Source organism: Ctenopharyngodon idella, chromosome 23 (assembly GCF_019924925.1).
Source record: "Ctenopharyngodon idella isolate HZGC_01 chromosome 23, HZGC01, whole genome shotgun sequence".
Classification (NCBI taxonomy): domain Eukaryota; kingdom Metazoa; phylum Chordata; class Actinopteri; order Cypriniformes; family Xenocyprididae; genus Ctenopharyngodon; species Ctenopharyngodon idella.
In genome coordinates, this window is record NC_067242.1 from 8,736,984 (window position 1) to 8,763,066 (window position 26,083).

The 26,083-nt window shown below is 36.2% G+C and overlaps 1 protein-coding gene across 5 annotated transcripts in view; it reads left to right on the plus strand.

Annotated features, from left to right (window-relative positions):
* Window positions 1-26,083, plus strand: part of srcin1b (SRC kinase signaling inhibitor 1b) — a 75,064-nt gene that overhangs the window by 41,013 nt on the left and 7,968 nt on the right. For 2 of the 5 annotated variants that reach the window (XM_051881674.1, XM_051881678.1), the window contains 16 exons: window positions 4,571-4,896; window positions 5,226-5,998; window positions 8,267-8,350; window positions 8,521-8,561; window positions 10,434-10,457; window positions 11,304-11,464; window positions 12,414-12,589; window positions 12,694-12,824; window positions 13,701-13,848; window positions 13,940-14,160; window positions 15,622-15,854; window positions 16,058-16,346; window positions 16,549-16,691; window positions 17,641-17,826; window positions 18,100-18,219; window positions 22,183-22,315. In XM_051881674.1, coding sequence (XP_051737634.1) covers window positions 4,571-4,896; window positions 5,226-5,998; window positions 8,267-8,350; window positions 8,521-8,561; window positions 10,434-10,457; window positions 11,304-11,464; window positions 12,414-12,589; window positions 12,694-12,824; window positions 13,701-13,848; window positions 13,940-14,160; window positions 15,622-15,854; window positions 16,058-16,346; window positions 16,549-16,691; window positions 17,641-17,826; window positions 18,100-18,219; window positions 22,183-22,315 — 3,189 coding nt within the window. Of the gene's footprint in view, window positions 1-4,570; window positions 4,897-5,225; window positions 5,999-8,266; window positions 8,351-8,520; window positions 8,562-10,433; window positions 10,458-11,303; window positions 11,465-12,413; window positions 12,590-12,693; window positions 12,825-13,700; window positions 13,849-13,939; window positions 14,161-15,621; window positions 15,855-16,057; window positions 16,347-16,548; window positions 16,692-17,640; window positions 17,827-18,099; window positions 18,220-22,182; window positions 22,327-26,083 lie in introns of all 5 variants that reach the window. The other 3 variants (XM_051881675.1, XM_051881677.1, XM_051881676.1) reach the window with 3 other exon arrangements.

A 26,083-nucleotide genomic window follows, 5' to 3' on the forward strand; every position in this document is an offset into this window, starting at 1 on the left:
ATGGTGCAAGAGGGGTGTTCGTGATTTGATGAAATTTCCACCAGGCTGTCAGAGCTGCGGCTATTGTCGGTGTTTTAAAACAGTGATGCTTTTTGATTGTCTGATTATAGAAAGGTAATTCTGAAATGTTAATGTCTTTACAAATTGACTGTTCAACATCTTGCCATGTGCTTTCTGATGGGTTTGGGTGAATCCATTTGTATATATTTTGGAGCTGATTGGCCAAAAAGTAGTGGTAGAAATGTGGTGCTTCCAGTCCTCCTTGTGTTTTTGGTTTCTGTAGTGTAGTTAATTTAATTCTTGGGGTCTTATTTTTCCAATAGAATTTAGTGACGATTGAATCTAGTGATTTAAACCAGGTGAGGGTGGGTAGTGCCGGAGTCATTGTAAATAAATAGTTTAATTTAGGGAGTATAGTCATTTTAATTACTGATATTCTGCCCATAATGGATAGTGGTAAATTCATCCAGCGATGAAGGTCATCATTTATTGTTTTAAGTAATGGAGTAAAGTTGAGTCCAAATAGCTCTGACAGCCTGGGGGAAACATTAATACCTAAGTATGTGATATAGTTGGTGCACAAAGGAATAGGTGGTGTCTGGGATGTCACATCCAAGCTGTTGGAATGTAATGAGAGTATGGCAGATTTACTCCAGTTGATTGAGTATTCAGAGATATTAGAGAATGAATCAATGAGTTTAATAGTTTCTTGTAATGATGATGGTGGGTCTTGTAAATATAGTAATATATCGTCAGCGTAAAGACTAATTTTGTGGTGCATGTTTAGTGTTTGAATTCCTTTAATGTAGCTGTTTTGACGGATAGCTGCTGCTAGTGGCTCAATGAAAATGGTGAATAATGAAGGGGAGAGTGGGCATCCTTGTCTAGTCCCCCGTTGCAGTGTGAAGATATGTGATGTTAGTCCATTGGTGATGACAGTGGCTGAAGGTGATGTATACAGAATTTTGATCCAATTAATGAATGACTCCCCAAAACCAAACCTCTCTAATGTGGAAAACAGGAATTTCCAATTGACCCTATCAAAAGCTTTTTCTGCATCGAGAGTAACTATGATGGTTTTGGTTTTCTGAGTTGATGAATAATGCATTAAGTTAAAAAGTCTGCGTGTGTTGTTGGATGAAAGTCTACCTTTGATGAAACCGGTTTGATCTGGATGGATTATAAATGGTGTGACTTTTTCAATTCTATGTGCTAGTGCTTTGGCTATGATTTTAATGTCTACATTGATTAGGGAAATCGGACGATAACTTGACGGTAATGTTGGGTCTTTATTTGGTTTAAGAAGGAGTGAAATTGTGGCTGTGTTCATATTATCTGGGAGTTTTGATTTTTGTTTTGATTCAGTAATCATACGGATGAAGAGTGGTGATAAAATGGACCAAAAGTGTTTATAGAACTCAGCAGGGAATCCGTCGGGGCCTGGTGCTTTATTGTTTGGCATGAGTTTGAGGGCATTAAAAAGTTCATGTTCTGATAAGGGAGAATCCAGAGTATTTATTTGATGTTTACTGAGTTGAGGTAAGTTGATACTGTTGAGAAATGAGTCAATGTCTTTCTGATCTGGGTCTTTATTGGAGGAATATAATTTACTGTAAAAATTTTGAAAGATTTGATTTATTTCTTCTGGTGAGTTGGTGGATTTCCCTGCTGTGTCTGTAATCAGTGGTATTGTAGCTTTTTCCTTATTTTGTTTGATTTGATTTGCCAAATATTTACTAGATTTGTTACTATGATGAAAGTTTTCTTGTCTTAGCCTATGAATTAGGAATTGTGTATGTTTATTGATTAATTCATTCAATTTGAGTTTATATTTTCTTAATGAATCCTGTGTTTCTTCTGTTGGGTTATTTATGTTAATGTCTTCTAGTTGTTTAATTTTTTGTTCCAATTCTACTTGTTGATCCTTTTCTTTCCTTTTTTTGTAAACGGAGAATGAAATTATTTTTCCTCTTAGTACGGCTTTCCCTGTTTCCCACAGAAGAGATGGAGATGTTTCCGGGGAGTCATTCATCTCTAGAAAGCATGCCCACTCTCTTTTGAAATAACTGTCAAAATCATGGTCTTTCAGAAGAGATGTGTTAAATCGCCATCTGGTAGTGGGTTTATGTTGACTAGTTGTGTTCCATTTTAATGTTACCGGGGCATGATCACTAATGACTATTGGATGGATCTTCGATTCAGAAATATTTGATATGATAGAATTACTAGTGAGAAAGAAGTCAATGCGGGAATATGAGTGGTGTACTGGTGAGAAAAATGAGTATTCTTTACTGTTAGGATGCTGTAGACGCCAACTATCGCCAAGACCAAAATCACTCATGAACTGTTTTATGGTTTCTGCAGATTTCCAAATGCGTTTATTGCCTAAACTATTACATCTATCTATTGTTGGATCTAGAACTGTATTGAAATCACCTGCGATTATGACTGGACAATTAGAAAAATTTGAAATTGAGGAGAAAAAGGTCTGGAAAAAGGATGGGTCATCTGTGTTTGGGCCATATAAGTTGCCTATTGTGACTGGGCTATTATTAATGGAGATGTTTATGATAATGAAACGTCCTTCAGGGTCTGTAATGGTGATATTATGAACAAAAGAGATTTTTTTATTTATTAGAATGCATACTCCTCTTTGTTTTGTGTTGTAGTGAGCAGAGAATAAATGACTGTAATTTGATGATTTAATTTTGTTATAATCTGATTCTGATAAATGCGTTTCTTGCAGGAGACATATGTCAGCTTGTAATTTATTTAAATGACTAAAAACTTTGACCTTCTTTGTCTGAGAACCAAATCCACGAACGTTCCAGGTTACAAAGGTGATAGATGACATGTTTTAGTGAAAAATAGACAAATGTACATGTGTGGGCCTGTTAGTACTGTATATGTATACATGTGAGTGTATGTACTCGAGTGGGTGTAGTAGTGTATATGTGTGTGTGCATAACAATGCAATGTTGTTGGCAGACTAACAAAAATACAGAAACACAACTGACAGAGTATACACAGCAGAACAGCAACAACAAAACAGAAACCATTAAATACAAACATATGGTGGAACATGGGAAGGGGGACACGAGACCTAGGTGCAAAAGTAGGAGCACATCTAATAGATTAACGAAACAAAGAAAGAAGTGAGTGTGTTTAGTTCAGTTTATGATTATGGCAGTTATTGACTCAGGAATAGAAGTGAAGTGTTCAGAAAAGCCAGGGAGTAATGTCCTTATCGCGATATAGTTGTCCATCTATGTATAATTTGTCCACTGTAATGATTGCCTTTTTTCCTTCATTTATTTTTTGTTTCCTGATTGGAAAGAGTTGTTTCCGGCGTTCGAGAATGTCCTTTGGATATTGTTCATTGAGTCCATAGTTTGTGCCTTTGAGTTGTCTGCCTTGCCTCTGAACCAGTTCTTTGTGTTTATAGTGTTCGAATTTTGCGATGATCGCTCGTGGTCGGCTGTTGTTGTTTTTGGATCTGATACGGTGAACACGGTGAAAGGTGATGCTCTGTACTGTTTCCGCTGGTAATTTGAGTTGTTTTATCATGAAGTCCTTGACTGATTTTTCGGGGTCGTCTGGAGTTTGTTCTGGGATGCCTGTAAAAACTAAATTGTCCCTCATGCTGCGCGATTGCAAGTCCAAAATGTTTTCTTTCATGGTTTTATTTTCGGCGACAACGGAAGTGAGTTGAATGGTAAGTGCTTGAACGGAGTCCTTTAAAAAGTTGTTTTCTTTAGTAAGAGTGTCTATCTGTTCTTGGCTGAATTCTAAACTGTGCCGCAATTCCTGGAATTCCTTGTGTATGACTTCAATAAGTGCAATCCTTGTATCAAGTCCGGTGAGTTTATTTTCAATTGAGAGCAAGATGTCGCTTACCTCGGTGCAGCACGGCGGTTTGGGTGATGTGGATGGTGTTGTACTTGGGCTGAAAGGTGAATCGGGACGAGGTCTCTTGGAGTTTGGAGTGGGGTTACCTTTACTTTTTTTGTTGTGATCTGGTTTGTCCCTGTTCATGGTGCAGCAGAATGTGTTGTAGTGCGCGTCGATATATGCTTCGAGATGATCCAGGTTGTATAATATTATAATCCGGTTTTGAAAAAACGGAGAAAAAAAGACGAAATGAGAGAAGTGTGGAAAGGGGGGGGGGGAATCGAGAGAAAAAACAGAACAAAACAAAACAAAACGAATTGTTGATGTATATTCAAGTGAAATGACTTCTGGAACAAGAAAAATGTAGGGCTGGACTTGATTTTGCTCATGGGGAATTGATCGGATGGTTGTGGTTTGCTATTGGTTGATCTCATGTGAGTGACAGGTTGTCCCGCCCTCACGCCAGTAAACACATCATCAGAGAAGAGACGTCGCTGCAAGAGGGAGGGGCACTTATTTTGATTAAAGATTATGAGGCGCATGAATTAAAAAAGATAAATAATTTATAATAATAAAAAATCATTTATAATAAATAATAAAGCAACATCAGACTCACAGTTGTGCTGTTGTATTGAATATCAAATTTAAACTAAATGAATTTTTTTTGTCTTTTTTCTAGCGGTGTTGTTTTTGCAGTTTGGTGACGAGACGCGACGGGTGCACATCACTCATGAGCTGACCAGCATGGAGACGCTTCACGCCCTCATCGTGCACATGTTCCCTCAGAAACTGACGATGGGCGCATTGCGTTCGCCCGGAACGGCTCTCCTCATCAAGGACGAGGCGCGCAACATCTTCTACGAGCTGGAGGACCCTCGTGACATCCACGACCGCTGCCTCATCAAGATTTACTGCAGAGAGGCTCCGATACGAGACACACACTACAACGCACAGCACGCAGCCCACCCCGTACACCACGCACACATCGCCAACGGAGACCTACGGGTGAGTGTGTGTGTGACCGTGTAGAAAAACATCTGTTAGCTGTTTAACAAACATCTTATCATATTTTTATCATTTTAATGTAAGTAACTAACAGCAAAAATGAAACATAAGTACTATGTTGTTCAAATAATTATTTAGAAATTATCTAAATTAATAATACACATCCTCCCCAAAATCTGTTGTGTGTGTGTATGACAGAGAAAACATGCAGTAGCGTGGATCTGTTCTGATGCTGTTGAATTTATCTTGTCATATGTCATATGCGTTTACTGCCTCCTGTCTTCCTCTCTTCCAATCTGTCTCTCTAATCTTTCTGTCTCTCTCTCCAGAGAGAGCTGGTGTACACCTCGAGGGAATCATCTCCCACGCGTCGTTTAAACACACTCCCGTCTTCCTCTCCTCCCTCTGGTTCTCCGTCACGCTCGCAATCCCGTCTTTCTTACACGGGTGGGCGTCCGTCCTCTTACGCTGGTCCCCATCCATCGCCCCAGCTCCACCCCTATCAGCACCAACACCACACCCACCAAGGAGGCCACGCCCCCCAGCAGGCCCACCCTGCATTTTGTGCCTCCCCAAGTGCTATTCTGGAACGGCGTGATGTGAAACCGGATGAGGAAATTACATCGTCATCGAAGAGCGTGGTGTTGCTAAAAAACGAAGCGATATACGCAGACCCGTACACGCTCGTCCAGGATCCTCGGCTCAGCGTGGCCTCGCAGCAAGCTCTGGCTTACCGCCGCGGATCGGTGCGCTCAATTGGTGGATACCCTGCCGCGGCATTACAGTGTGAGCTTGAGGGCGCCCTCTACAGGTCTGGTGGTCCCATATACGCAGATCCATATGCCACTATGGGTTTCCGAACCCTACCTCCAGCTTCGCCTCAAAAACTGTCTGACGGCAGGGATCCGTATGGGAGTCACCCAGGACGAGGGTCCCCTGGGAGACATGGGTTTCGTAAAGATGGCACTGTGTACATAGAGAGCCCAAAGAATCGTCCAGGAGGACCACCTCTGGAGCAGATATGTATGCTTGGGGGCCCCGGAGGAGATGGAGGGCCGTTACCAGTGTATGGCTCAACATTACCTGGAAACGAAGAGACCAGGTGAGAGTCAAATCTACTTAGGGTTTCTCTCCTAGGGCTGTGACGGTGGCAATTTTTTACTATAATCATATAATATATATATGTATATATATATATATATATATATATATATATAATCAGAGGTTGTGTTAGACTTGCATTTTGCCGTCATTTTGATGGACAGGATCGTAAAAAAATCCGTCATAATCAATTATTACCCGTCATTTTAATTTTTATATTTTAATGATAAGACATTTAATAGCTTCTGATTTCGTCCACATTTTCATTCACGAACTTACAGGATAAGCAAATAGGCAAAGGCTATGCATTTATTTATATTATGAAAAGAAAGTTGATCAAAGACTTCGTCACTTTTCATCTAGACCACTTGTCGAGGATCGTGAGTGAATGCGATCATCCTTTCCTCTTTACTACTGTACAGAACGAAATAAACATGAATGAAAATCAAAAAATATGTTGAAAGATACAGTAGCTTACCGAAATCTGTATCACGTCAGTTCAATAAGTGTTGCAAACAATGTCACGTAACATTATACCTCAGAAAAGCCAGTCGTTGACCGTAAACTTATAGTCAGCAAGAAAAATAACAAAACGAACCATTTAAAACAAAACGAACTGGATTAGAAACTTAATTATGTAAGTAAGTATAAGTATTATAACTTTATTATTATAAAATGGACTTAAACTGGGTGCTCGCCTGTGTGTATCATTTTCATTTTATTCTGGAGACTGAACTCGCACACTGCAGACACACTGGAGCGCACTCACCACCAACTGGACAGGGGTGGGAATTACAGTTACAACCAACATCAGTCTCAGTAATCTGTCAAAATGACAGACAGGCTGCATTTTTTTTCGTCACTGCTAAAAAAATTCCAGTTAACGCGACCTTTGAGATTTTATATATATATATATATATATTATACACGTCACACTACCGCCGGTGACACTCCACAGTGGCGCAATTGTCATGCCTACCGTCACAGCCCTATTCTCTCCTAAAAAGTCCGAAATAGCTAGTCATACCTCTTAACTGAACCCGGTTGACTAAGGTATGGTATGACCAGTTCAAGTTTGGCTGGTGAACTGGTATGCTACACCAAACCAGGGATAACTAGCACTAATCAGCAAAAAGGCCCATAGCCATAACATGCTATATTTAAGTACATAAATGCGAATGATTCTAGCTAATGATTATAGCTACAACAGACGGCTGGTAGGGACTACAACAAGCTTCTTCCTGGGTTAGTGACATCACAAACCCCAAAATTTACATAAACCCTGCCCCCGGGAACATGCAACAAAGGGGGTGGGGCCATGTTGGGCTGCTTTAAAGAAGAGGAAGAGTTGTTGTGGTAGAGTGTTGTTACCATGCCGTCATTTTACACCAGACTGCTTCACAAACGAGGGTCAATTCAATGCTGGATTTGCACAAAAGATTAACATGACGGCACATGCTAGTCGATGAGTTGAATCAACTCCACAGCAACTACATAATTTTATCCCTTTACTGACAATCGTCATTTTGGCTGCGTGAGATTGTCCAGTTTTATTGTTGTTGAGCAACCGATTTCCTCTGTTTTTTGTTCTTTGATTAACATAACAGACAGCAGCAGGAATATTAGGCTGCTGTCACTTTAAGAGCTTATGCACACATCCAATATACTGTTACACAACATGCAATTTCTTTCTCAACTGTTTATTTTCCAAAATGTACCTGAATACTCACCAAGACATTTTGACATAATTTTTTGTGTATTTGACCATTTAAGTGCAATAAGCCACGAAAAAGAACTCAATTTTGTACTCGCGAGCTGTTTGAGAGGCGGCTCTTATATACAGTAGATCAGTAGTGCGCATGCTTTTGGTGTGATTGCGAAACCTACAGGAATGAGTAAAATATCCATATTTTTGACAACAAAAATATAATTTTTTTTTCTCCCACATCATATTATTTACATCAAAAAAGTTTTGTAAGTAAATGCAAAGTTTCTTGGGCGAGCACAATCGCAAAAGTTTTACGGAAGAATGCAAAAGTTTTGCAAGCGAACGCAAAGTATCTCTGGGGAACGCAAAAAGTTTTGTAAGAGAAAATGCAAAGCTGTTTGGGCGAACACAACAGTTTTGCGAGAGAATGCAAAGAAAAACTGAAATAGGCACTGGAATAAAGTTTTTATCATCATGTCCCTGTAGGGCTCCGTATTTCAGCATGGTTAACTTTCATTTTTACTTATTTTGTATGTGTATAATGGTATTTTATATTCTTAGAGAGCGTATGGAGGCCATGGAGAAGCAGATAGCCAGTCTAACCGGACTTGTTCAGAGTGTTTTGACCCGTGGACCAGACAGCCCGTAAGAAATCTGATCTTCAGTCCAATACCATTGAATATCACTATCAAACCTGAAAGTTTTGAATGACAGTCAACACTCATTTTAATGTGATTCTTTTATTAATGCACGTCCATGCAACTTATTATAGCATGTAAAAGGTGTGTGATGTGTTTAATGTGTTTGTCTTGCAGCGAGAAGGCAGAAACAGCAAGCGACTGCTCTGCACCGGAGAGTGAGTACTGTACTGTTTAAATGTGTGTGAATATGGCTTAAGCATTAGTGACAAACACTGTTAAAAAAAGATGAAAACGCTTTATTACAAATCAACAACTTTCAAAAACCTATATGATGGAAAAAGCTCTAAATAAATACATCCGTTCTGACAGATATATAATCTAAATAAATGATGAATCAGAGAGTTGTCGCTCTTGAAAGCTCAGTATCTATGTCCTCTGTGCATGATTTACATAATACCATACTAACAAACGCAATCAAAATGAAAATGAAAGATATGATATTGATGCTTGAACATATTAAGGCATGAGCATTGTTCAGTTTCTAAGGTTAATAAATGAATCTTATTGACATCAAGAGGTGACTGTAATGTCTCAACAAGGCATGCACTGTTTGTGCTATAGAAAAGCTGTTACTAAACTAATTATGTTCACAAGAACAATTAAGTGATGGGGAATAGGCGTATCAATTAACAGGTCATTAAATGAGTGAATCATGCATGGCGTTAATAAGACACGACTGCGCAGTGCACCAAAGAATGCTTATCTAAATGATAGAAGCAGGCAGGCCGAGTCCTCGAGGACCGCAGTATGATCAGTCTTGAAACGATGCTCATTTGGATTGGTTTACATTAGCTAATGATTATTTGTGTTTCATGGCAGTAGTTCATGACTGAGTTCATGATTTGAGTGTCAGTAATGTAAATGAACATGAACCGAAACCGTCAGGTCTTCTAAACATTAAACATGTAAACATTTTATGTCTGATTGAATACTGAATAAGACACTGAATATTATATTATATAGCATTAATTATATTATATTATATTATATTATATTATATTATTTTAAATAATATATATTTATTTAGATATTTTATTTATTCGTAATATTTATTATTTATATTTATTTTAATTTATTTAAATAATGTATATATATATATATAGGCCTATATATATATATATATATATATATATATATAATATTTTTTAAGTGTATTTTATTTATTATAGTTTATAATAAATAAATCTGAAGCGCTATATTATATTATTATAATAATTTATCTATTCATATATATATATATATATATATATATATTTGTTTTATTTATTTTAATTATTATATTTAATTATTTAATATTTATTAATTATTTTAAATAATTATATATATATATATATATATATATATATATAAATAATTATTTAATTATTTAATATAATTATATATTTTTTTTTTTATTTTAATGATTTGTGCTTTAGAATATAATTTATAATAACTATGATATTATATAATAACTATATATTATAAATTATAATAAGTACATATTATTTCTTAATTATGTATTTTAAATATATTTTATTATAATTTATAATGAATAAATATGACGTATATTATATTGTAATAATAATATATGTATGTATATTATATTATATTTATATTATAATTGATTGTGCACTAGTGTGTATTATTTGAGGGACAGTTATTATATTATATTGTATTATAATACATATATATATAGATATAGATAGATAGATATAGATATGTATTATTTAAAATATTTTATAACAAAAAATCTATTTTTCACCATTTATAATAAATCTGACTATATATATATATATATATATATATACAAATAAAAGATAATGTATTTAATCTGAGATACACACACACACACATATATATATGTCAGATTAAATACATTATTATTTTTTTTAAGTATGTATTTTTTATTTATTTATTTATTTAAATTTATAATGAATAAATATTAATATATGTATGTATATATTATATTTTATTTATTTATTATAATTGATTGTGCACTATTGTGTATTATTTTGGGGACAGTTAACTGGTGATATTTTATATTTCAGCTGGAAGGTTTAGAAAGCAAAAAGGTATATTACTGTATGTCTGGCTGTCTGTCACTTTCTCGGTTTCCCTTACATCTGTTGCATTACAGATTGTGTTGCATTGCGATTTGTGCATTGCAATTTTGCGTCAGGAGTGTGTATAGAATGTTTGTATTCAGGGATCCCAGATCCTGGAGTTTGGAAACCCTCTGTGTTAAATATATATATACAGTGCCTATAAAAAGTATTCACCTCCTTTGACTTTTATGTTTAATTAATTTCATACATGTTTTATTTAGAATTACACTTTGTCCTGACAAGTGACAGAGCTCTCAGTTAAATACATAATGATTCATGTAGCACAAAAAGTCCAGTGAGGTGTACGCTTTTATAGGCACTGCATATATGTCTGTTTTATGGATTATCCTGGAATGTTTTTGTTGTATGGAAATTCCCACTAACACTCTTGAATGTCAGTGTACTAGAATGTTTTGTCTTCCTTTGCCAGTTCTTAAACAGATCTAATAAGGACATCAGAGTCTGTTTCGGAGATTTAATAACAGTGTGAATGTATATGCAAACATACGGGTCTGAATTTGAATGTATGTTGCATGAATATACAGCGTACCGTAGATGGAGTGTGTACTGAGTTGTGTTGGGCTTGTTTTTGGATGTGACTCATATAAACATCAAGACAAAGAATCAGATGTCTTTTGTTGTTCTGTTGTGGTTGATATGGAAATGAGACATTTTGAGAAACATAGACATTTAAAGCTGAATGACTAAGAGGCTTATGGATAATTAGATTTCACCATTACGGTACATTTTAAAATAAAATTACATGTGTAAGTTTATGTTTTATGTATGACTTTTGCTCCTGTGGATTGGTAGTGTCATCACCGTCTGCGCCTCTGGCCCTGATGCCACCCCCACCCTCTGGAGTCTGTCAGCCAATAGCAATGTCCCGTTCACAAATGCAGCTGCACCTTACTGACCTGCAGCAGCACACAGTTGAACTGCGCAAACAGCTGACACAACTGCGCCAATTACAGGTGTGTGCTTTTTGTGCATTTGTCTTTTCTCAAATCTTTTTTTTTTTTGCTGTGTATTTAATCTTATATTATTTTAATTAAATTAAAATATTTAATTATATTAAATAATATTATTATAATATAATAATATGAATTAAATAATATTAAATAAAATGTAATTTAAACAATATATATTTATTTAGTTTTTATTTTTATTTATAATTAATAAATCTTTTTTTTTCTCTTCTGCTCACTAAGGCTGCATTTATTTGATCAAAAATACAGAAAAAACTGTAATATTGTGAAATATTATTACAATTTAAAATAATGGATTTATTTATTATAAATTATATATATATATAGTATAATGTCAGATTTATTTATTATAAATTAATACACACACACACATAAATATTTCATTTATATAAATAAATCTGACATTATACTATATATATATATATATTAGTATAATGTCAGATTTATTTATTATAAATTAATACACACACACACACATATATATATTATTTATATAAATAAATCTGACATTATTTTATATGTATTTATTTAGATATTATACTTTATTTTTTTATTATAATTTATTATATTTTTGTGCACCAGTGTGTATTATTTTTGGGGGTAGCTGGTGATATTTTCAAGCGGAAGGTGAAACAACGGTATATTACTTTATTACTAATGGTGTAATAATTTTTCACATTTTGACGCTAGATGAGTGGCAAAACTTCTAACTTATAACAACATCTTCATTGTGGTAAAATTATTATAAACAATGTCTTAAAGGAATAAATCATTTTTATAAATCACACTTTTTTGGAGCTTGACAGCCAATTGCATGGGAAATGTATACTGTATAAAGATCATAATTAAATTATATTGTATCTATTCCTTCAATTCAAACCTAACATTATTTTATTCATTCATACAAGCTTGGATGTCTGTGTATGTCCTACAGTTGCAAAATCAGGATTCTGTTCAGGCGTTACTGAGGCAGACGGAGTCTGATTTGGGAATGTGTCTGATCGAGGCGTCTCGGACACAAGAAGATCCATTACAGCGTCAGCGTCTTCTTGTTGAAGAGGAGAGGCTACGTTATCTTAATGAAGAAGAACTTATTATACAACAGCTACAGTGAGCTGAAGCGCCTGCAACCTCTAAATGCTGCACACATCCTGAAAAACCATGCTGCATTTGATTTATTTCCCTTGGTGCAACGTGTTCCTTTGTGTTTCCAGCGATCTGGAGCGCTCTGTGGAGGAGATGAGGACGGGGGCGGGGCTTAACCATCATCTGGTGACAGAACAGGAAATAGAACAGAAGAGTCTGGAGCTCAGGAGACTGGGAGAGACCGTCACTGACCTCAAGAGTGAGTGAGCGATGAAGAGGAGGAATCTGCACACAGTGAACTAAATTATGAGCATACAGAACCACACATTTATATTATTATACTGGTGTCATGATTATCAGAGACTCAAAAGAGTCATTCATTCAGGAGTCAGACTGCATTGGTTGTGCTGCATGTTTTTGACTGACTAAAAAATGATTCATAAGAGTCATTCGCTGCACTGTATGTTTTTGATTCTGACTCATACGAATCATTTGTTCAGGAGACAGACTAAACTGGTCATGCTATATGTTTTTGATTCACTAAAAAAAAAGAACTGTTCATAACAGTCATTCGATCGTAAATTGAATTACTCTGGTCGTGCTATATGTTTTTGATTGAATGAGAAGAATCGACTCAAAAGAGTCATTTGTCCAGAAATCAGAGTACACTGGTTGCGCTGCATTTGTTTGATTCACTAAAAATGGCTCTAAAAAGTAATTACTTCAGGAATCAGAATAAACTGGTTGTGCTGAATGTTGTGGTTCACTCATAAGAGTCATTCTTTCTTTAAGGAGTCGGACAACACTGGTTGCGCAGTATGTTTTTGATTCACTAAACAGAACTGAATCATTCATAAGAATCATTCGTTCAGAAGTCTGACTACACTGGTTGAGCTCAATGTTTTTGATTCACTAAAAAGAATTGACTCAATTCATATCGGAATCAGATTACTTTGGTTGCGGCATAAAATTTGGATTCTTGGATGAAAAAAGGGCTCATAATAGTCATTTGTTCTCTAATAAAACTACAGTTGTCTCTATCTATCTACTGTATCTATCTATCATTTTATCATTCTATCGTTCTATTTATCGTTCTGTTTATCTATCTATGATGTTCTACAATTTCTGTGTTTAGATCAGTTCCCCACTTTACAAAGTAAGATGCGTGTGGTGTTGAGGGTGGAGGTGGAAGCCGTCAAGTTTCTGAAAGAGGAACCGCTCAGACTGGAGGCCTTGTTGAAACGCTGCAGAAACATCACCAATACCCTCACCCTTCTACGAAGGTAAAACACACACACATAAACATTCACTCCTGTTCAGATATGTTCTCTAGTTCCATGCCTAAAGTATTCCTCAGTGTGTGTTTGTGTACAGGCAGGTATCAGAAGGTGTGTGGAGGACACCCGATGACTTCAGTAGTTCAGTTTCCAGCACGAGCGACGCTGATTTCAGCAGGAGCTCTGATCTAGATATTCTCAACAGCCCCTCTCTAAATCTGCCCGACCTAGGGGGCACCTTATCGGGCACTGCCACTCTTTCTTCCTCCCTGGGCGCTAATACCACAAATCCTGGTCTAACGAGTGCCTCTAGTATAGGTAAACAACAGTTAATGTTTATTTAATTTTGTTTTTATTTTAAAATTATTTATTTCTTTTAATTTAACATTTTTAAGATCTAATTCATTATTAGGGGCCGAGCACCGATGGTGTGAGGACCCTATTGTAATTGCTCGGTCAATTCTTCTTCTTCTTCGAAATGAATCGCATTTTTGAGGGCCTAAAGATGCTCGAAAACTCAATTTACATCTGATACGGGTTTCAGAATTGGGTGTGGCAAAATGGCTCGCTAGCGCCACCTACAAAATTTCAATTGAGCGCCCTTTGCGCTATGTTTCACGTACAAGTATGAAATTCGGTAGACACATGTAACAGCCCAATACCTACAAAAAAGCCCCTGGGAGCAAAATCTGAAAACCCAACAGGAAGTGAGATATTTTTAATATTCTCTGCAAAATTTTTGCCATTTCCAGACGTTGTACTTTAACGAAACTCCTCCTAGAGATTTTATCAGATAAACATCATATTTGGTCAGACTAATCTAAAGGTCTTTGCGACGTTAAATTGTGAAGATCTTGAGTTTTCGCTGAAGGGCGTGTCCGTGGCGGCCTGACAAAGTTCCATGTTTCGCCATGAAGCAGGAAGTTGTTGTAACTCAGGCATACAATGTTGGATCCGCCCCAAACTTCACGTTTTATTAGAGTCCTGGCCTGAAGACATCTACATGCCAATATTCAGTTACAGTCATAGCGCCACCTGTGGGAAACAGGAAATGGCATGCTTTGCACTGTAATTCACTCCCTGAAACACATTTCAATATGCCACGAAGTACCAAACATGCTAGAAATATGTTAAATCATGCAACAAAGTGCTAAACTATGCGATTTATGCCACGAAACAGGAAGTCGTTGTAACTCGAGCATACAATGTCCAGTCTGCCTCAAACTTCATGTTTGATAAGTGCCCTGGCCTGAAGACATCTACACGCCAAAATTTAGTTATAGTCATAGCGCCACCAGCTGGTAGCAGGAAGTGTGGCAAATACAAATGACTAATGTAGTCCTCCTATATTTATATACTGAAATGCATATTGCCCACCGTGCTGTTTTCCTAAAGCCACCGGGTGGTGGTGGCACGGGTGCGAGGGCCCTTTCATTGCTCCTTGCAGCTTTAATTAGTTTTATATTTTCACCCCTGCAGTTCCTTCCCAAACCCTAGTTTGGGAAACCCTGCCATAATGTAATGTTTAATGCAGTTCATGTTGTTAATAGTAATATTAATACTACTAAATATTAGTATTTTTATCAGTATTGTTCAAGATTATACTATTCAAATTAATGTGATAACCAAGTTAGGTCAAATCTACCCAGCACTGTTGATTCATTTAATTAGCTGATATATATATAGAGAAGATGTAACATTTATTGGTTTATGGATGCAGGATCATTTGTTATTTAGTTAGATGATGGACTGACTGATTGATTGATTGACTGATTTTAGGAGGTACCACAAGCCTATCTAATGTGCTCGGCTCTGCCGTTGGTGCCAGTATGGGCAGCAGTGGTATTCCTGGCAGCACAACGTTGGGTAACTGGCTGGCAGCGGCCGGGGCAACAGATTCCATCATGCCTGAACTGGACGGCACTTCCGCAGGGGCAATAAAGACCAGCGGCCTGGAAGATCTGCCCATTCGCAGAGAATCTGATAAAGGAGTGTCCGTGGAGGTCCGACTGGTAATGAACACTCTTAGATTTTATATTTGTGCTTGCATGGATGTTGGAAAGGATATGAATGTTTACAGAAAGCTGTTTCTGAGGGTTTAGTAAAGATTGTTATATTATTAAATTTATAGTTGTTATTTTTAATAACATTTAATAACAGTTTGTGAAGATCTGTTCAATGTGAATCTTTGTAACATATGTGGGTGTGTCTTTAGGCTGCGGAGCGAGACTGGGAGGAGAAGAGAGCCAGTTTAACTCAGTTCAGTGCTCAGGACATCAACCGTCTTCTGGAGGAAACTCAAGCTGAACTGATGAAGGCCATTCCAGATCTGGACTTCGCTGCTAAGCAGATCACCAAACCAGCCGTTCCACCAAAACCCCAACTATCCTCCCTCCCAGCGCCCGGTTCAGCATCCTCCACCCCCAGCTTAACACCTGAACATCAGCCCAGCAAAACCCCGCCAAAACCACCCAGCAAAGACGGCATCCCAAGGAGGGGATCGGGTGAGATTACATTATTAACCACACCATGAACCTACAACAATTGCCTTATGATTTTAGATTCTCAAGATTTTATAAATTCTCACAGTTGCAAATATATCTCTTGTTATTAAAGACAGAAACTGCCTTGTTATTTTGCCAATAGTGCTTTATGATTTGACTGATCAATAGACAGATTATTCGGGTTATTGATTGATTTGATCAGGGGAGCTGACCGTGCCACGGTATCGTACAGAGAAGCCATCCAAGTCTCCACCCCCTCCTCCTCCACGACGAAGTTTCCCATCAGGCCTTGGGCTAACTACCAACAGCAGTGGAGAAGTGATCACCATAAACAAGAGTGTGAAGGTAAACAACGATTTTCAAAAGTTATAAGCATTTTTGTCCTTTTAAGGCACTTTAAGGGCATGCTGTCGATTATGTGTACCAAATTTTGTGCCAATTCATCAAAGCATTTAAAAAACATTGCAATTTACAACAAAATTTCAAAATCAACATCGACAGATTCGGCATGACCCAAGGAATCTGTAGATCATGATTTTCTGAGTTATGATCATTTTTCAGGTCTCATGACCTGTAGGTGGCGCTGTTCCCAAATTTGGCACATCCCTTCGGATCATGGAACTGATGAAGTATACCAAGTTTTGTTTTGATGGATTAAAGTTTTGCTGAGATATAGGATCTAATCTAATCTTAGTTCAAAATTATTAGCTTCACATTATCATAATTTGAGGAATATCAAATTTCTGTTCAGTCATTTCTGTGCAGTTCAGTCCAGTGATCATCTGAGCAAAAATCTGAAGGAGAAGTTGCATAGTAACAAATTCAAATGCTTTTGTTATAAGCAGCAAAATAATTAATATGTACTTTGGCTTTGTATTTGATCAGCTGTTACAGGGATAGTTCATCCAAAAATGAAAATTTTCTCATCACTTACTCATCCTCATCAAACCTGTATCAGTTTATTTCTACTGTTGAACACAAAAGAATATATTTGAAAGAATGTTGGTAATCATACAATTGGCGGGAGCCATTGACTTCCAAAGTAGGGAAAAAAATACTATGGAAGTCAATGGCTACCGTCAACCGTTCAACAGAAGAAACTCATACAGGTTTGGAACAACATAAGGGTAAGTAAATGATGACAAAATATTCATTTTTGGGTGAAATATCCCTTTAACTTTTACTGATTTTTTTTTTTTTCTTTGCTGCATCTGCAATATTCCTTGTCCTTGATATCTTGCAGTTCCTGCATGTTTATTATGTTGCCCTATTCATGCACGTGTTGTTTTTATAGAAGTTGGAGAAGATTGAGAACAGAGAGGAGGCTGAAGTACCGACCCAATCCCAGACGCCACCCGTCAAACTGAGACGCCCATCGACCTCCGACGGGCCCCGACCTTCATCCACACCTCCGGTTATTGCTGCTTCTGGGAAGAAGGAAGATGAGGATGAAGATGAGAAGATAATGGCAGAGCTGGAGGTAAAAAGCTGATATACAGCTGTCAAAAGAATGAAATAGTGTTCCTGTCACCATTTAGTGTGTGTATCTACAAATAGGAGCTAATTAGAGAGAAGACACTGAGGTACAGAAACTCACTCCTGATTGGTCGGTTATTCAGTAAATACATAAGTAAAAATTCTGATTGTTTTGTCAAAACTTTAATACCAGATATTTAGGAATAATGTTTTTTTTTTCATTCTTCTCCAAACTCAAATACGTCAATGCACTAATCCACACACACCAACACGACAGGCGTTTCAGAGAGCCCCAGTGAGACTGAGGGTCACTGCTCAGGCCAAAAACCCTGCTGAGGTCACTCCTAACAGTGTTGACAGGGCAGGCCAGTGGATCAGCAACTCTCTGTGGAGAGAGGTAATGTGTTAACTGCCAATCCTCCCTCTCAGGCCTTCCTATAATGTAAGGTTTTGAGGTTTTTCCTGAAGTTTACTAATGCACTCTGACAAAAAACCTATTAATCTGTCATCTCTTCAAGTCTTTAATCAGCTGTGCTACTGTATGTTATTAGACAGCTTGAATGAAGTTTAGTATTGAAACTCAGTGATAAAAACAAACTCGAAACTAAGTGTGTGTTTTTTTAACCTTTTTAACTGTTTCTTGACTCATTATATCTAATATGTAAAAGTCTGTTTCTACCTCAGAGGCTTCTTTCTCTTAATTGCTTTATTATAGTAGAATATTAAATATGTGACCTTAGACCACAAAACCAGTCATAAGTTGCACAGGTATATTGGTAGCAATAGCCAACAATATATTGTATGGGTCAAAATGATAGATTTTTCTTTAATGCCAAAAATCATTAGGATATTAATTAAAGATCATGTTCTATGAAGATATTTTGTAAATTTCCTACCGTAAATATATCAAAAAATTATGTTTGTGAGTAGATATGTGTTGCTAAGGATTTTGATTTGGACAACTTTAAAGGCAATTTTCTCAATATTTTGATTTTTTTTGCACCCTCAGATTCCAGATTTTCAAATAGTTGTATCTCGACCAACAAACCATACATCAATGGAAACTTATTTATTCAGCTTTCAGATGATGTATAAATCTCAAAAGGGTCCAGGGTCACATATTATACAATTATATCATTCTACTTAATAATAAAAATATTAAATAAAATATTATTTTATCAAAATTGCACATTTCTCTTAACTGCTTTATTTAATAATAATAATAATAATAATAATATTATATGATATTATTAAATAAAACAAATAAGTATTAAGCAATTAAATATTATATAATATTTTATTTAATAGTAATATAATAATGATGATGATTATGATTGATTATTTTCTCAAAATTGCAAATGTTTCTCTTAATGCTATTAATAATATAATATATATATATATACACATATATATATATATATATATATTATTATTAAATAAAACAATTCAGTATTAAGTAATAAAATATATAATACTAATATTTTTAAATTATTTAATAATTTTATTTATATAATTTATTCATATTTTATCATCATTATTATTAATTCTCTTAATATCTTTATTTCTTACCTTGTGACTTCATATTTCACAATGTGACTATTTCTTATTTTAAACTCTCTCACAGTTAGTTTTATTTATGCTCTAAGGTAGAAATGGGCTTCCACTAATAGCTTTCCAGTTGGGAAAAGACGCTGGGGGTTTAAGATATCTCATGATGCTGAATGCAAAATCACGTATTAACATGTGGTCAAAAATATTTATGTTTGAAAAATATAAACTCCTGTAACTGCAAAACACATTCAAATAATTATTACAGAAATAATATTCTGACATAACAGACAGTCCACTGTTTATCTTTTAAGCTAAGCTGTTGGAATAAACAGCTTGATATCAGTCAAGGTCATCTCTTTTCCTCTCACTCTCTCTATCTTTTGTTGTCAAACTGTGCCTCTTCAGCTCAGTGACAGTAATGTTGTGACACTGTGGTAGCAAATCAATTTTAACAAGCTTAAAGTCTTTAATCAAAACTTTCAAGAGTCAAGAACAAACAGGCAACACAAAAAAACATGTCAGTTACTGCAGTCTAAATGAACTCCTGACTGTACCTGCTCATCTGTCTACACAGCTTCTCAGTATATCTTTCTTACCTTTAGTCACTCATTCCGTTTACTGTATCGACAAGCCATTTGTTACAGGGAACTATAGCAGTAGTGACCAATAAATTCAGAACTTCTGAAGAAAACGTCGCAGGTCTATTAGACAGTGTCAATGTCCCCTGAGATATCTGGACAGCCTGTGTCTGTGTATTTACTGTATGTGTGTATCTTGTTGCATTGTGATGAGTACTACTAATCTCTCGCAATGAAAGAATGAGTGTAGAAGTGTGAAACAGTGCTAATATCAGCTTCCTTGCACACATGCAGGGTGTCAGTCAACACTACTGCTGCATGCTGGTCTATAGAGATTCCCTGTGCCTCTTTCTTTCATTCAATTAGTGTTTCTATTTCTGTTTCTTTGGCTCCGTTCCAAAACCTAGCGAACTGCGTCCACATATGCAGCAACCGAACCGGTCGCTAATGGATCAGTGACTGATTTTAAATGCTCTTCATGGTTAGCATTCACACAATTAGTGCTCCTCACATGAAATGCAGAAAAGTCTCGACTAATGCTCAGTTTGTTGCCGTTCGAATGATGATAAGCCAACGGCTTGGTTCTGCTGAGCACAAATGTTTAGTACACACAAATATTGGGTGATATTGTGTATTTTCAATTAGATGGATATACACTGTAAAAGTTGTAAATAAAACAAAGATTATTAAAGTATGTTTTACAAGAAAATATTATTTCTGTCTTTCTAAATGTCATGTTTAATTCAATGTGTTACTTGCTGTATCTTTGTAAATATTTGTGAAATTTAGAAGCATTTTCTGAGTGAAACTTGTTTCAAAGTAAATCCTACACCATTTTTTTTACACCTAGGAGACAATAAAACAAGCGATAATATCCCATAGAGGAGACCCAAGCCATATTTAGGGAATATTGTAAATAACTGGGCTCTTTTGACCACCCACAACACCCTTGCATATAACATAGTATTAATTATTAAACAATTAAATATTATATAATAATTTATTGTTAACACTTCATTTTATAATGTCCGTTACACATTTTACATGCAGTTACCATAGTAATAACAGTAAATTATGGATAGTTACCCTTCCCCGGGAGTTTGATTGACAGGCGATCTGACCAATCATGACTCTGCATCCGCCATTTTGTCCGACAAACAAGCCAGACAGTAGAGTTGATAATTTAACGTCGGTGGACTTGAACTTAAACCACAAAACGGTATTTATTGTTTGAATTTCTTAAAAAAAGACAAAATTTAAAAGCTAAGACTTCGTTTTATACCAAAAGTAACCTGCTCTGTCTTGTCTGTCGGCTTCTTGTCCTCTTTACTCCGTTTATGTACTTTTCACTATGTGAGAAGTTGATGTGTGGCGTGAGAGGCAGGTTGCCAGGTTTTCACAACAAAACCCCCCAATTGCTAAATCGCGTTCCGATGGTAAAATCCGCGTTTTTGGCGAGGTTCCCCTGGTAAAATTCGCATTCCAGGTGCTAAATATCATGCTATTTGGGGTCGCTTCAACCCGGACACGAAAAACAACCCGCAACAAGAGTGTGAAAGTAGCTTAATTCCGCAGGAAAACCGCAGACTTGGCAACACTGCGTGAGCGCGCCATGGCTAGTCGGACAAAGCCACAGTAACTAAAGGGGGCGGGTCTTTGCAAAGGGTTAAATTGAAGCAAGTACATGTAGTCAATTAATATAACTCAATACTTAATTGTATAATTACACTGTAACAGGGACACCCTAAAATAAAGTGTAACCAATTTATTTTACAACAATAATAATAATAATTAATAATTACTATTAATTAAAATAGTATTTCCATTATTATTGATAATTAATACTACTAGTACTACTACTAATAATAATTATGATCTTGGAAATATCATTATTAATTATTATATTACTTATTATAAACTTTCTTACACTTAGTTTTATTTTCACACAAAAGCATGGGCTTCCATTCCACTCATAGCTTACCAATCAAAAGCATGATGCAACTCTCACATATTCTTGGTAAAATTCTGTGGAACAGCCTTCACATCTGGAGCAGAGATGTTGCCTTGGTGGGCAGCACACTGGGTTTTGGAGCAGAGCTTTCATCGTGACACTCTTCTTCTAACAAATGTGAATTATTCAAACTCAGTCCCATGGCTAAACAAACACGGTCATTTTCCAGCCCAGCCCAACCTGCTGTTGTTTATTCATGTTTGTTCTCTCTGGTTCTCAGCCTGTAGGCACTCCTCCGGGCTCGGCGAAACTGGTGCAGCCATCTGCTGCGTCTCGTCTGCGGCACCTACAGCAGAGCAGCCTGGAGCGCCGGAACAGGAAGCAGCAGGAGGAATTCCCAAAGCTACAGCAGGGTCAGCAGCAGGTATTCCACTTCTAACAATAGCTGCACCCTGCTATCGCGCAGTAAGCCGCCTGACTGACGCTCTCGCTGACTTTACCTCTGATCTACGCTAAAAGGCACGAGTCAGAACTGTCGTTAAGTGCAAACTCATCCGTCGACTCCAATGACTGTAACGCTTGCAGCTAAGCACTTACTTCCAGATAAGCTGCTACATCTCCAGTTGCTGCACAGATGTTATGGTTTTCCACTGTGCAATGGGGTTCAGTATGCACAAGTCCTCTGATTTCCCCCTACGCTCACAGATTACGTATTTTTCTCTTCCATGCTACATGAACTGTCCTTCCAGAAAAAAAAACAAAAGAGCACAATATAGTGTATCACAATGCCAGGGAATGACGCCAAAAGACAGTTGTTAAACTTTCTCTCTCTGCTTGTGGCTTGTTTCTACTCCAGGAGAAAAAGTTGACACTTACGCCAAAAATATATGTTACGCAAGTATACAGATGCGAAATGCAGGTGTGAAATCAATAAGCACCTGTGTTCACATACATTAACGTTCAAAATTATGGGGTCTTTAAGCTTTTTAATGTTTTTGAAAAAGTCTCTTCTGCTCACCAAGGCTGCATTTATTGGATCAAAAATGCAGTAAAAATAGTAATATTGTGAAATATTATTACAATTTAAAATAACTGTTTTCTATTTGATTATATTTTAAAATGTAATTTATTCCTGTGATCAAAGCTGAATTTTCAGCATCATTACTCCAGTCTTCAGTGTCACACGCTCCTTCAGAAATCATTCTAATATGATGATTTGCTGCTCAAGAAACATTTCTTATTGTTATCAATGTTATCACAGTTCATATTTTTGTGGAAACCGTGATACATTTTTTCAGAATTCTTTGAAAGTTCAAGGAAACAGCATTTATTTGAAGTATTTACCGTCACTTTTGATCAATTTAATGCATCCCTGCTAAATAAAAAAAAAAATCTTACTGACCCCAAACTTTTAAACTGTAGTGCACTTGCGTAGAATATTTTTCAGGCCTTAATGTCCTTAAATGTTTGGTTGGCATCTCAGTGGTGTTCAAAATGCCAATGAAGTCGTAATGATGCCAGCTAATCGGGCAAATTGAAGTCTCTGTCCTTGTGCCATCTTTCAGTTTTCCTTTTGATCTCTTTCACTCTTTGTCTATAATCCTTTAAGTAACTATACTGGTCTGAAGCACTATTTTGATGAGTACTCAAGCTGTCAGGTCCCAGTTGAAAGAACCTTTTGTGCCGTTCCTTCCCTGTACTTATGACAGGACAGGTCAAGGTGATATGGTATACGTGACCCAGATACTTTCTGACATTGTCACTGTGATGCTTTAATGTGTCAAAGCTTTTGAAAGATTGGTCAGAAAAGAGAAGGAATTGGAGATGAGACGTGTGCTTTGATCATGTTCGGTTTGGGCTAGCTACCAACCTGGAAAAAGGGATTTAATTTAGGATGTTAAAGTGAACATAAAACTGCTTTTGCAATGTTTTAATCTGACATATTTGCGAGTTTGGTGAGGAAAGAAATATTTGGTTGAGATTTTATCCATCAGGAATTGATTTAATTGTAAAAAATGGGCATTCTATTCATGAATAGGGATTTTTTTTTTAAATAATGCACACCGAGTAATGGACAAAAATACCAGGAACACATATTAGGAAAGAAAATAAATTCTATACGCTTATATAGAACTTAAAGGGATAGTTCACCCTAAAATGAAAATGAAGTCATCATTTACTCACCCTGCTGTTGTTCTAATGCAGTATGCCCTTCTTTCTTTTATGGTCCACGAAAGAAGAATTTTTAAAGAATGTCCCACTTGCGCTCGTCCATATGGCTGTAAATAGCGACCAGCATCGAGCTTTTTAAAAAAGACTCGAAAGTATCAGAATGATCCCATTACATATATACCAAGTGTTCTGTGGGGTATACAATAGGGTTTGATGAAAAACAAACACGAAATTTAATGTATTATTTAATAAAACTCTTGACTTTGGACATTGGTCTTCTCTGCACGACATGTACCATTCATGAAACACTTTTAGCGACGCATTTCATTTTGACTGGCCCAGAAAAAGCACACAAATTGTGAGAAATAAAGATAAACAAAAACAAGATACATGAACAAGAACATGAAATAGAACCAAAAAAATATCTGTGTACTTTCTTCAGTCAAATATCACCAGAAAATACAAAATACGGACCAGAACTCTGTCAGAATGACAGTTGACAGATGTGAACTCGAGAATGAACACAATGGATATATTCACCTCAGAGATGAAGGTACATGGGTTGTATTTCATGTCATGTTTTTGCTAATCTTGATTTCTCACAACTTTTGTTCTTTTCTGGGCGAGCTAACAGAGTCTCACAAACTCGCACGTCATCTGCGCCAATAGCCTTGTGGGCAGCACGCCGACATATAGTGCAGTTGCTCTTTAGGCATCCCGAGTTCGAGTCCCGGCTTGTAGATGTTTCCCGATCCCATCCCTCTCTCTGTCTCTCCAACTTCGCTTACTGTCAACTTACTATCCTGTCATAATAAAGGCAAAAATGAATCTTTAAAAAACAAAAAACAGACAAACGCATACGTTGTTCAGAGAAGACCAACTGCCATTGTCGAGAATTTAGGTAAATAATAGGCCAATATTAAATTTTGGTTTGTTTTATCACTAAACACCATCAAATACCCCCAGAACACTTATATATACGGCACGTGTCATCGCATGGCATCATTCTGTGATACTTGTTTGTCTTCTTTAATAGCTTGATGCTGGTTGCTATTCACTGCCATTATATAAACAAGCTCAAGCAGGACTTTTTTTTTTCTTTCTTTTTTTTTTTAATTTTCCTTTTGTGGACCATAAAAGAAACAAGGGCTTACTACATTAGAACAACAGCAGGGTGAGTAAATGATGACTTCATTTTCATTTTAGGGTGAACTATCCCTTTAAAGTGTTCTGCCAGGACAGGTGCTTCATATAAAGAGCCTTTTAGGGGTTCCCATCATGGAATCATTTCATGGATTTAGGTTTACTTCATTTTGTTTTAATTTTTTTGATTACATTTTATAAATTAAACAGCTCCTAAACATACTTTGTCACTAGAAAAAAATTAAATATCTCGTTAAACATGAAAGTATTATGCATTCAAGACATTTCTCCTTATTTTGGAAGCTTGTTTCTGCCACTAAATAAAAAAATAATGGTAATTGCGACTTTTTTCTCGCAAGTTTTTATCACGCAATTCTGACTTTATAACTCGCAATTCTGACTTTTTTTCTCAGATTTGCGAGTTTTTATCTCGCAATTCTGACATTATAACATGCAATTGCGAGTTATAAAGTCAGAATTGTGAGATATAAACTCAAAATTCTGAGAAAAAAGTCAGTCTTTTTTCCATCACAATTGGACATAACACGCAATTGCGAGTTTATATCTCACAATTCTGACTTTAAATCACGCAATTCTGACTTTATAACTCGCAATTCTTACTTTATATCATGCAATTCTGACTTCATAACTTGCAGTTGTGACTTTATATCTCGCAATTGCGAGAAAAAAGTCCGAATTGTGAGATAAAAAGTCGCAATTATCTTAATTTTTTATTTCATGGAAACAAGGTTCCATACCTTATATATGAGATAAAGGGTTCTTTAAATTTAAGTCAAGAACCCTATGGTTCTAAATAGAACTCCATTGATCCTTTTTTAAATTTGTGCTTATTCAAAACAAAACGG